This window comes from Eubalaena glacialis, chromosome 11 (assembly GCF_028564815.1).
Source record: "Eubalaena glacialis isolate mEubGla1 chromosome 11, mEubGla1.1.hap2.+ XY, whole genome shotgun sequence".
Taxonomy (NCBI): domain Eukaryota; kingdom Metazoa; phylum Chordata; class Mammalia; order Artiodactyla; family Balaenidae; genus Eubalaena; species Eubalaena glacialis.
Window position 1 is genome coordinate 112,748,380 of NC_083726.1, and position 12,561 is coordinate 112,760,940.

General features: G+C 52.3%; 1 protein-coding gene across 1 annotated transcript; it reads left to right on the top strand.

Moving 5' to 3' along the window:
- Positions 1 to 279: 279 nt before the first annotated feature.
- On the top strand, positions 280 to 10,850 carry FGF6 (fibroblast growth factor 6). The gene is made up of 3 exons (XM_061205852.1): positions 280 to 625; positions 1,574 to 1,677; positions 10,674 to 10,850. Exons 1-3 carry the CDS (start codon positions 280 to 282, stop codon positions 10,848 to 10,850), a joined length of 627 nt encoding a protein of 208 aa, XP_061061835.1.
- Positions 10,851 to 12,561: the final 1,711 nt, after the last annotated feature.

A 12,561-nucleotide genomic window follows, 5' to 3' on the forward strand; every position in this document is an offset into this window, starting at 1 on the left:
TGAACTATAAAGATAGGTCAAATCAAGCAGAATCAACTCGGGTCGGAGTGAGCGGGCCAGCTAGACCGCGTCCCCAAGCCATGGTCCGTACCGGCCGCGGCTCAGCCTGGGCCCCTCTGCTCCAGACCCGAGTGCCCAAAGCAGGCTTTTGTTTCATGTCAGCAGCCTTCAACTGCCTTCCAAAAATAAGCCCCTGCCGCCATGCCGAGGGGAGAAAAACAAGAAGGGCGGTATTTTTAGGGCCATTAATTCTGACCACGTGCCTGAGAGGCAAGGTGGATGGCCCTGGGACAGAGGCTGGTCATCACTATGTCCCGGGGAGCAGGACGTCTGCCGGGCACGCTACGGGCTCTCATCTTCCTCGGCGTCCTCGTGGGCATGGTGGTGCCCTCTCCCGCGGGCTCCCGCGCCAACAGCACGCTGCTGGCTTCCAGGGGCTGGGGCACCCTGCTGTCCAGGTCTCGGGCTGGGCTGGCTGGAGAGATTGCTGGCGTGAACTGGGAAAGCGGCTATTTGGTGGGGATCAAGCGGCAGCGGAGGCTCTACTGCAACGTGGGCATCGGCTTCCACCTCCAGGTGCCCCCCGACGGCCGGATCAGCGGCACCCACGAGGAGAACCCCTACAGTGAGTGCCAGTTGCAGCCAGTTGGGAAGCTGGGGGCTGGGACTCAAGCAGGGCTAAAGGATGGAGGGGCCTCGCTCTGGTGCCTGGAGTCCTGTTATGAAGGGGGAAGGATGGATGCCCATAAGCTTAGCCACCTCCCCTGACTCACTTTGACCCTGCCTCGGTGCAGGCTTAAATGTGCTGAGGTCCGAGCATCCTGGTGTCCTCTGCCGTCACCCCCACAGAGCCCCTGAGGCACTAATTCATTCAGCATTACGGGCCCAGCCATGGCCTTGGAGGACCACAGGGAACCCCCAGCCTGGAGGAGCCATGAAACAAGGGTGGGGAGAACCGGTGAGGATGCTTGGACCAAATTAGACACATGCTGCTTTTTATTTAGCTTTTCTCTTTGAGAGGAAAGGCAAGTCGTTTGCAAAATTTCCAGCTGAAGCACATCCTTCTTTTTATTTCAACTTGCCCCCTCTGTCCTACAAGTTGATGGGTTGCTGCCTAGATGGGCTCTCCCCAGGAGGGGATAGGGCTGCAGGATCCAGTGTTTGCAAGATGTTTTTTGTTTGCAAGATTAGATGGGCTATTTGTTGAAACACGAGGAGTATACATTGTTAACAAAGCTAATCAGAATTCACTTCCTTTACCCACGTCAAGGACGTGGTGTGATTAAGCCCAGATTCAAAGCTAACTTTAGGTAGATGCCTAAGTGGCCACTGTGATCTCTAACTCTGACGTCAGAACTTTCCCCTGCAGAACTGGATTTTTAGCAGTTTAGCAGGACTGGCCGAGCCTGGCAGCCGATCTCCTAAAGTGAGATCAAGGGTGGAGGTGATGGAGGGTCTGACTTTCTAGAAGCAGGGGGACAGGCCTAGATGCCCTTGGAGGGTCACCTTTAGGTTGACGTCCTGCTCTGATTTGCACAAGCCTGGGGTAATGCAGCTCCCGTTTCTTTGTCAGGCCTGCTGGAGATTTCCACAGTGGAGCGAGGCGTGGTGAGTCTCTTTGGGGTGAAAAGTGCCCTCTTCGTTGCCATGAACAGTAAAGGAAGATTATACACCACGGTGAGTTCATCAGGCCAGGGGAAGCTTCAGGCTGCACGAGGCCTGAAGATTACGCAATTGAAGAAAATAATGCAAAATCTTGAAGAGGGACATGAATATTTATCTAGAATGGGTCGGGGGGTTGCTGTGGAAGGAGCTGGTGCACGTGAAGGGCTTATACCTTCTTAGCTGCACGGGGAGTCAGCCTGTGCGCTGGACCATGTTTTCCCTGATCCCACCCACCAGAGCCTTGTAATGAGACAGAAACCGTAGCTCAGAGGGCTTCTGGGTCTGAGGGAAACCCACGTTCTGGCATAAAGCTGTTGTCCAGGATTACGGTCAGGTCCTGAGCAGGAGAGGCCCAGAGAAGCAGGCCTGTCTTTCAGCCTGGGCACGCTGTTCCCATGGCTCACTCTCCGAGGCCCCCAGCCTGGAGCACAGCAGGAGGAGAAGAAACGAAGCTCTTTTCCTCGCCTTCATCAGTGCGTGGACATTTTACTTTAAGGTTTTAAGCCCTCTGGTCTCTGATCCCAAGAGCTGGAGAAGCATCCTCCCCAAGGGGGTATAAGACTCTCTTGGTGGCCCCAGATCCCACCCCCTGCTTCTCCCCATCACAGATCATCCCTGGGGTGGGGGGGTGCCAATGCTAGCACTTTGGTTAACCTCACCAACTTCCATAGTTACCAAAATCTCTGATCTCTCTGACCCCCTCATTCCTGGGTCTCTCAGCCCATAATTTGGCATATTCCAAAATATGGGCTGCGAAAGCATCCCTATGAAGGCAAAGAAATGGGGAGTTCCTTCGACAGAAATAAGAAGGTTAGAAAGGAAGACCTCTGAGCCATGGTCAAGGAATAGCAGAGTGGCTATTTATGGGGAGGGTGTGGAGGGCTGTTCTACCTTTGCGTGGGGACAGACAGGATCTGAATGTGAACAGGGGGGTCTGAGATCGGTGCTGGGGTCCGGGGAGGCTGTCCCAACAGACCAGGGCTGTGAAATACCCAAACGGGGTGCTCAGGTGGCCTCAGCCTGTGATCCGCAGTGCTAACACCTCTCCATTTGGGTTCGTTTACGTGGAGACAAGACGTGCATTAGAATCAGTGGGCCTCTGAAGACAAGCGGCTGGAGGGTAGGCGGGCTGGAGCTGGAACTAGGGTCCCAGTGTGTACCACCAAATGCTCTCCTCCTGCTGGCCTACAAGCATCACCTGCCGAGCCCGGAGGCAGGTTTGCACACAGCCCCGATTCACCTGAGACCTGGGAGAGCCAGGGTCCCATCTGCAAAGTGAGGATAAAGATCAGATGCACCTCTGGGGGTGCTGGAAGGTAGTGCTCGGAAAGCATCCCCAGGGTGCCTGACAAGCAGTAGGTGCTCAATACAGGGGAGTCATTCATATTGTGTAAACACTGCCGTAGGCTCTGCACCCCTCTTTCCTAGAGGTGGGTCTTGTGGGAGGACCATTTGCATCCATATCACCTTGGTAACTTGTTAAATGTCCAGATTTCTGGGGGCCTTCCTCAGAGATGCTTAGTCAGTAGGGCTGGAATGGGGGCCTGCAAATCAGTTTGTTCTTATTTTTTAAGTTTCCCAGGTATTTCTGAGGTGCAGGCAGGCTAGGGACCACCAGGCTACCTGGCCTTCGGAGGGCAAGGAATCCTCCCTGCCCCAGGGTTACACTAGCGCTGAGGGCTGCTGGGAGATGAAACAGCCATGAGATGGGGATTCTCAGACGCCCTTTTCACCGCTCTCTGCATATGTGATGGAGAGGACGAAGCAGCTGGAACCAAGGAGGCTCTGGTGGAGTAAGTGCCCGCTCTGTGAGGTGGGTCGCCCCAAAGAGCCCCTTCCCTGCAGCCCGCGTAGTGCCTGGAATCCCACTCGTTGCAGAGCCAGGAACGGAGGCTGTTGGCTCTGGGGTTCTACGCAAGGTGAATCTTTTGGAAGGAAGCACAAATTACATCAGCCCTTATCTCTGCCACCTTCATTAACAAGCTATTTAGTATTTTTTTCTCCTTATCCCGAAAGAAATTGAACTGTGAGCTGGGGAAAGGGTGCAAATAGAGGGCCAATGTATCCACTTCCCACTTGAAACCTGGGGTCCCCGTAGGAGAAGCCGGGGAGGCTGGGAACAGGGGACCTCACAGCGAGAGTGCTGCAGGTGGTTAGAACATTCAGGGAGCACGAGGAAGGGGGCAACTCTGAAGTGTGGGCTGACCCCTGTTGTCGGTGACACCCCTGACCCCTCACTCCTGGGCAGATGACTTCAAAGGGGGTCCGCAGGGCTCACTGAAGGAGAGGAGTCCCGGAAAACGGGGGCTTCCCTAGGAGAAGCCCTGCCCACGGTCTACACCCCAATCTCCCCCCACATACACCCCCCCAGGAGCATCTGGCCCAAAGGCACCTTCTTGGAGGGGGAGATTGCCCTCCCTGGAGCCCCAAGCCCGGGCACCAGATGCTCCCGAACCACCTCTCCACTCCCTGCTACGCCCCCCAGGGGCCATTATCACAGTCTAAAAAATCAATTGCCAACTGATCCAAAGAGCCGGGAAAACTCCCACTGGGTGATGATTTCATTCACACTATTTCCCTTTAAGCCCCAAGAGCTGCCTCCCCTCCCTGTGGCTCAGCTACTATGGCCCCTCAGTGGGGTTTCTCCTGGGGGGAGGGGAACCATGCTGGGGGGGAAGGAAGGGGGAGCAGGGGCAAGGTAGGAAAATAAGAGCCAAGAAAACCCACCTAGGTGGCCTCCCGCAGGTCTCACCCCTTGGAAAGAGGGGTGCAGAGCCTGTGGCAGTGTTTCGACAGTATAAGTAGCTCCACTGTATCGCGCACCTACTGTTTGTCAGATGCCCTGGGATGCTTTCTGAGCACACTATCCCCCAGCACCCCTGGGAGGTGCATCTGACCTTTATCCTCACTTTGCAGATGTGACCGTGGGTCTCCGGGGTCTCAGGTGAATCAGGGCGGTGTGCAAACCTGCTTCCAGGTTTAGCAGGTGATGCCCGTAGGCCGGCAGCAGAAGCGCACCTGGTGTGCAGACTAGGACCCAGGTTCCAGCTCCTGCCCGCCCACCCTCCAGCTACTGTCTTCCTTCGGGCAAAGTCTCTGACCCTCTCTGAGCCCAGACCTCGCTCTGCTCTCTCTGATGTGGACTGAGGCAGGAATCAGTGACTTCCAGTCTCCTTGATCTTTTTAAAATTTAAAAGAAAAAAATCAAAGATCTCCACCTGACAGTGGTTCTATGAGAATCCCTGTGCTTTGGAATCAGTTATGCTTCTGAGCGATTTTGGTTTTACTAATTATAACTGTGTCTCCATCCTTTTCATCAATAGCACTATGACAACTGGCAAAGCAAAGCATTTGTTTCATCCACAGAGGCCGTTGATTGTTACCTAGGACGTTACAATTGGGGAGGGGAGGACCAAGTCTTTCCCTCGCTCAGTTAGCTGCCCCCCTCCCCTAGAGGGGAACGGATTCCTGAGGGGATGGGGCAAAGGGTCCCTGGTGTTAGACTACGTGGAAGGGCCGGGAGATGGGACCCCTGAGCAGGGAGGGGCTGGTGCTACAATGAGGGGCCTGGGGGACCCTGCAGACGATCTCACAAACAGCTTTGTCTGCAGCCTGCCTGCTACCCAGAGCGATACAGGAATGAGAAGCATGATAGGCCTGGTGGAGACATCTTCAAACACTTCTAAATTGCCGGTGCAATTGTGTGTTAGGAATGGGGATTAGAACAGACAGATGTCTTCAGAGCCGGGAGATGTTATTTCTCCATTTCAGCTAAGGACCAAAAAAGTAGCAGTCAGGGACTGCAGGGGGAAAGGGTCTTAGGACAAGGAGTTTTCTGGGTTTTTCTCACTACCCGCCTCCTTATCCATCCAACCCCCTCCCCAGCTCCCATGCACACACGCAGCCAGGAGTAACGGGGGCAAGTGGCCCAGGGCAGGCCTAGAAGGAAGAACTTTAAAGATAAAAAGACACTTTCATTAGTCCGGGTGACCTACTGACCAAAGACAAGATGGGATGGATGTCTGGTCCACCCCAGACTCTAAGGGGCATTTCCGCCAGAGGTAACTCACGCCGAGAGACACCCCTGTATGAAGCCCCCTGCAAAACGCCCCTCTCCACTGCGAGAGCTAAACGCTTTAGAGTTTGGGTCCTCATAAGTCTGATTAGACCTATGTGGAATTTAAGACATTGTCATGCTGGGGCTTGGGACCCGGCAGGCCCAGGCAATGTCATCTGGGGGAATTATTTTCATTTGTTCAAGTAATAATATACGGTAGCTGCTTTAATTAACATGTCGTTCGCTTGGCTTTTCTCACCAGAGCTGAGGAGCGAACATTCCTGAGTCATGAGACTCAGCTCAGGGACACGAATGGAGGGATGAATCGAGGGGCTGGTCCTGATATGCCAGCTTGAGCATCCGTGTGGGCAGTGGAGCATCGGGCTGCAGGGGACAGTCCAGGGCCATGGTCTTGGCCTCCCCCCCAGCCGCACGGCCACCTGAACACCAAGGATGGGGTGGATAGGGGTGCAGGGAGGAACGGGCAAGGGTGAGGTAGAGAGGCTTCCAAAGCAAACTTCACCCATTTCTCCTTTCTTACTTTAGATGTACACAGAATTCTGGGGAAGGCTAGGGATGTGAGGAAGGCTAGGGGAAAGAAACAGAGGTCAGAAAGTTTTTGAAAATTTGGGGTTGGGGGTTGAATAATCAAAATCTGATGATCAGAGAACAAAGCACAGTGCATATGCAACCACTGTCTTGCACATTTAAACAAATGTGTTTTAGGAGACCCAGACCTTAGCAAAGGCTAGATTCTTCAACTGGACACATTCTAGATCAGAGGATCGGGGCAAATGCCCTGAGTTTCTGGCCCCAATCGCTCAATTCCTCCCCCTCCCCCTCCGCTCCCCCCCAGGTCCTCTGCCCCAAGATCTGAATTCCTCTCTAGAGTTTGCAAACCACACGCGAAACCTCTCCCTTGACCACCATCCAGATCAGAAATGAAGTCTCCTGGAAACTGGTGGCCAGGGTGCTCTCCAGGGTCATAAACAGTTAGAACAGAGGGGAGAGCACGGGGTGGACAGGGGGGAGGGACAGGACCCGGGGGAGAGAACGGACCAGTCTCTGATACAAAGGTTCTCTCACTCCATTTTCTGGCCCATCTTCTATCCTGAATTCCCTTCCCATTTTCAATAATCTACTAACATGACGAGGTAATACATGGACGTGGTTTAAGGGGGGAAATGTGCAGAAGAATATACCACGGAAATGAAGTCTCACTCTCACTGTTGTCTTGAAGCCACCCAGACCCTCCCCAGAGCAGCCACTGTTGCCAGGCCCTGTGTACCTACCATCCCAGGAAGTCCCAATGTCCCTGTGCATGTTCTCACACTGGCATCATTTTTTAAAAGCACACAAACTGGAGCCAACTATCCACACAATTTGAATCTTGCTTCTTCACTGAACAATATGCCTTGGAGACCATTTCAAATCAGTGCACAAGGAGGTTCTATTTTGTATGGCTGAGAGTATTCCATTGGGTGGCTCTCCCATCACTGAGCTAACCACTGCCCTCCTGATAGACACTTGGGTTGTTTTTGGTCTCTCACTATTACAAATGATGCCGCGGTACGTGACTTTTGTACATGAGTGGGAGTGAACCAGTAAGATAAATTCCTAGAAGTGGAATTACTAACCAAAGCTGTCGTTATTATTTTATTCTAATAAATATTGTAAAATTTCTCTTTATAGAGGTTATAACAATATACACACCAACAGACAACAAATGAGAATTCCTAGTCCCCATGCCCTCATCGATGAAAGCCTATTGTCAAACAGTGTTCTTTTTGCAACCTGACAATTAAAAATGTGATCACACAGTTATGGTTTATGTTTCTCTGTTAGGCATATGTTCTTATGTTTAAATGCTATTTGTATTTCCTTTTGTGTGAACTGTCTGTTCAGAAACGTCCATTTTTCAGTGAGTTCAGGGTTCTGGATATAGTAGCAAAATTCAATCTATTGCAAAATATATTACAAAATATAATGCATTGTAAATATTTTTTATCCGGTTTGCTATTTATATTTTTCTTTTGTTTAAGGTGATTATTTTTTTCCAAGCAGAAGTCTAATTTATTCATCTTGGTTTTTTTAATGCCTTCTAGTTTTTTGTGTCCTACTTAGAAAGAGCTTTCTGAGTTATTTTAAGGTTCTCTTCTCTTTCTCTCTCTTATTTATTTATTTGTTTGTTTGTTTGTTTGTTTGTTTATTGCTGTGCCCACGCGTCTTGTGGTATCTCAGTTCCCCCACCAGAGATTGAACCCGGGCCTCGGCAATGAAAGCCTGGAATCCTAACCACTAGGCCACCAGGGAACTCCCCTTAAGTTTCTCTTTTTAACATTTAAATCTTTGTTCCTTTTGGAATTTATTTTAGTGTTAGGAATAAAATCATGCATCAAACTTTATTATTATTATTATTACTATTATTATCATGATTATTAAAGATAGCATCCAGTTCTTCCAACACCACGTTTTCGCCAGTGATTGGAAATGCCACTTGTATTTTGTATTCATTTCAGATCCACCTTTATTTTATGTTCATGTTTGGATTTACTTCTGGACTGTATTTTGTGAGTTGATCCACACCAGACTATTAATCCATGTAGCATTATTTCTATTCAACTTTTACCATTGATCCCAACTTTATGTTTCCCTTGTGCTGTTGCTCCAGAGTTTTGCCCATCGACAGCCTTAGGTCCTGTGGCTGCCCCAACCCCCCATGTCCAGAGAGGCCCCAGGGGTGCGGGGCCGGAGCCCAGTCAGCTCTGTGCCCTCCTCCCCCAGGCTCACCTCCTACTGCCACTCAGGCAATAAATGCAGGACTTAGAAGCTAAATTGTCCTGCAACCCACAGCAAGTTTTACAGGAATGCTGATTCCGGGTAAGACAAAGTCTTTTAGTGCTTTTAATTTAAACTAATTCATGAATCAATTGGAGAAGCATCATTATGGCAATACAAATTATTTTTTATTTTACTGTGTGCCAGGCATTATACCAAGGCCTCTCCATGCATTATTTCAATGAATGCTCCCTCCGGTGCTAGGATGGAATTATTCTCACTGTTCCCATTTTACAGATGAGGAAGCTGAGGCTTAGGAGGTAAAATCATTTGCCAAGTTCACACAGCTATGTAAGAGGTGAATCGTCACATGCTCTTTGCCTATTTTGATGAGTTTTTTTTTTTCCTACTTTGGGACATTCCTTCCTTCATTCTACAAGTGTTTTTGAGCACCCATAACAAGGGAGATGAAAACTTGTGAAAACAGAACTTCCTGGCATGGTCTTCAGAAGCCAGTTGATGGGGCTGGTGAAAGCTCGCAGGGTCATCTCAAGCAAATTAACATCACAGGAAGACGCTCTGTACACAGTAACCCAGGGGCATGAGAGGGAAAGAGGGGATGCGTTCATTCAGCTGGGGCAGAAGGGACCAGCGAGTGGTACCTGACATGTTTCCTAAACAACGCTGCCCGTCCCTTGCCAGCTCTCGCTGCATCAGAGAGAAGCCACCCCTGCAGGGGCATCCATGGGTGGCTGTGCCGTTCCAATTAGACCATCATTCATTCAGCATCACGTGCTCAACAGGACACAGTCCTTGTCTCAGGGAGCCGGGAGCCCCCTGGGATGGCGCACTGTTTTCCGTGCTGCCGGACTGGTCCGCTCGGAGCCCTGAGAAGCTGGCTCGTCATCCTCCGTTCGTAACAGGAAGAGGCTCTCGTCCACCCTACGGCTGACAAGGCCAGGTGCTCGTAGTATGATTCCTTTTAAGAAGGTCAGGCGATACCCCTCGCACAGCCGCTTAGCCACTGAGTGGGTTTTTTATAGCCGGTGGCCTCAGTCGGCAGGAAGGAGTCGGGTGTTACGCTCAGCTCTGTCTCTGTTTCATTCTACGTTTCTTTAATGACTAGATCCCAGGCCTCCTGGCTCCCAGGGAGCGACCCCCATCGGAAGCCCAGAAACCCCTCCAGCCAGGGGCAGTGACCCGGGTGGGCTTGGGAGGAAGTGGCTCTCTTTTCTAGGAATAAAGGAAGACTTGGGTGATTTATTGGGGAGGGACTTGTTGATGTGTGACAGGAAGCCTGGCCGTCATTTTCTGAACAGGTGGTCCTCACGCGACACGCTCCGGAGGGGGTGATTCGTCGCCGGCCCCCGACTCCTTGGCACTGCTGGTCACAGAGGGAACCAGGTTCTTTTCCCCATAAAAGTCGCTGCTTCTCGCCATCTCTGTCCCTGCCCTTCCCTGGCCACCTGTGGATGCCTAGGGGGCACTGAGCACCTTCTGGGCTCAAAGTCAAAACCGAGAACGGGCCCCTTTAAGGAGCAGCAAACTTGGACCTTAAACTGGGAAGGACAGGGTGAGGGAACACAAGTGGAGAGACAGTTACCATGTTAAACAGATGCGCTGGGAAGGACTTAGGAAGCCATCCATCTCGCCGTCCACTCACCGCCACCCCGCCAAATGCTCCCCAACCATGTGGTTTGCAAGAAAGGGAATCAGGCTGGGAGGGGAGGCGCCTGCCCCAAGGTCACACAGCTAGAGCCGCTAAGCGAACCCCAGCTCTCTATCCTGCTCCGCTAGGTCCTCTCGCAGTGGACTTGAGGAAACAGCTTCTTCTATCCTTCCCTGGTCCTTTCTCTGAATAAACTCTCATCCCTGAGCTTGGTAGAAAGCGTCCGGGACTGGCAGTCAGGAGAACCCCCAACCCCCACGTGACACAGGCCGTCCACCCACATCCTCGGGCCTGGGCTTCCTCATCATGAAGGAGGGAAGGTGAGGGGGCACCATGAGAGCTCTGAAGGCTCCCCTGTTCTCAGCTTTCATGCTTCTGCTCACCCAGGATGGCCCAGAGCTCCTGGAGGTTGTCTGACATGGGAAAGCGAGGGACCCACGGCAGACGTGCCTGCTGGGCCTCATTTATCACTGATGCTCTGCCGTTTGTCCATTTCTTTCACAGCCCAGCTTCCAAGAGGAGTGCAAATTCAGAGAGACCCTCCTGCCCAACAATTACAACGCCTATGAGTCAGACCTGTACCGAGGCACCTACATCGCGCTGAGCAAATACGGACGGGTGAAGCGGGGCAGCAAGGTGTCCCCGATCATGACCGTCACTCACTTCCTCCCCAGGATGTAAGGACCCTGAAGGAAGGCTCACAGGTGGAAAGCAATGTCTTTTCTGTTGGAATTTTGCACAAGTGAACAATTCCCCCCTCCTCCCATGCCCCCCCATTTGGGCTCCTTTTGTGCTTGGGGGGACCTGACTCGGTTCCCTTGGCCACCGGACCCCATGACATGTGACCCACCCAAGTGAGGGCTTGCAGCCGGCATCCTAGAATGGCAGTGGATCCCATGCTCTGACCTCATCTGAGGAAAGACGGTCCAGAGACACTTGGGGGATGGGACCTTGGACACAGGAAAAGGCAGGGAGGAAGCATGTGTGTGTGCTGATGTATATCTCTACAACTTGGTATGTATCGTCAGAACCAAGGTATCTCGGAACAGCAGGCTTCTTCCTCCCAGGGTCATCGCTGCAGGAATCTGCCTGCAGGAGTGTCACCTGTCAACCCAGCAGGATTGACACGTGCTCCCATTCTGCCTCTTTCCAATCACCTTTCCATTCAGAGGCCACTGACTGCGCGGGTTGCATGGAGGTGGGGGGGGAGCAGCTGCCCTCTAAGTGCAGGGAGGGCAGGGTTACAGGGAGTAAGATTTAGCTGCTGACCAGAAAGAGTGGGCAGGTACTCCAGGCATCCTGCGTATGAGGGCTCTGGGGACACTGGGACGCATTGTCAGGGAGGCTGGGGGAGAAGGGATTCCCCCTCTTGGAGGAGAGGGTAGAGCAGCATCTCTGGCAGCGGGAGGCGGGGGGGAACCTGCTAGAAGCAGCGGGAGAGATTGAGTGTTCAGGGGAGAGCCTTTCTGCCTGGAAGTCAGCGCTGCGCACAGCTCGAGGGCAAGCTGGGGCCAGGCTGCCTGCCCATAACTTTTCCTCACGTTGAACCGGGTCTTATTTTAACCTCAGATGACAGGGATCCTAATAATGGCAACCTCTTTGGCGAGGGGTGAGGGGGTACAAAATAGGCCACGAAGGAAGTAGAGAGGCTTTGGACTACAGATGCTAATTCCTCTCCAGCAACGTCCAGGAAACTCACCCAAGTTCTCATCTGATACTCTCACTTCCTTCTCGGGCGTCCTCTGCCACATGCGCTGGTGCCTGGATGCAGTGGAATCGGGCATCGTGACCTCCGGAGTTTGCCCCCTCTGACCCCCCTACAGTAGGAGAGGAGTGATAATCGCGTGAAACGGAGCGGCCCAGCTGAAGCAGCCCCTTGCCGTACGATGCCTCCTTGCCTCCTGTCCCTTGAGAGTATTTAAAGAAGAGGTGCCCCAAGCGACTATAAATGTTGTCCTCCTGGAGCCTTCAGATTCCTGAACCATTGGAACGTTCCTAAATCTGAAACCAGAGAGACGCATACCAGAGCACAGATATTTTCAGCGTCCGTGGACCGTGGCTTTGCAGAATGAGGTGACACCATCTGCGACTCTCGGGGGCCCCAGCCTGCGAGACAAGCCCTCATCTGCTGCAAATACCTTCGCCTTTGACATACCTCTCTATTTGCAGAGGTGTCCATCTATAGATTGACCTGAGACGAGCTGAGGATAGAGGTTGGCGGTCCAAGGAAGAGACACCCTACTGGCTGCCTCCTCTGCCTGTCAAATATCAGGGCAGGCACATGCTGGGGGAGGAAGAAAAGGCTGCACCAAGGGGGGCGAAGATGGAACGGACAGTAAGAGCTCAGGACGAGAGTGGTCGAACCTTGGATAGAAACTGGACCGAGTTGAGG

Coding starts and splice junctions, on each gene's coding strand:
- FGF6 (XM_061205852.1), top strand. CDS start 280: ATGGCCCTGGGACAGAGGCTGGTCATCACTATGTCCCGGGGAGCAGGA. Junction 626..1,573: donor CCACGAGGAGAACCCCTACA/GTGAGTGCCAGT, acceptor TTTCTTTGTCAG/GCCTGCTGGAGATTTCCACA. Junction 1,678..10,673: donor AAGGAAGATTATACACCACG/GTGAGTTCATCA, acceptor TTTCTTTCACAG/CCCAGCTTCCAAGAGGAGTG.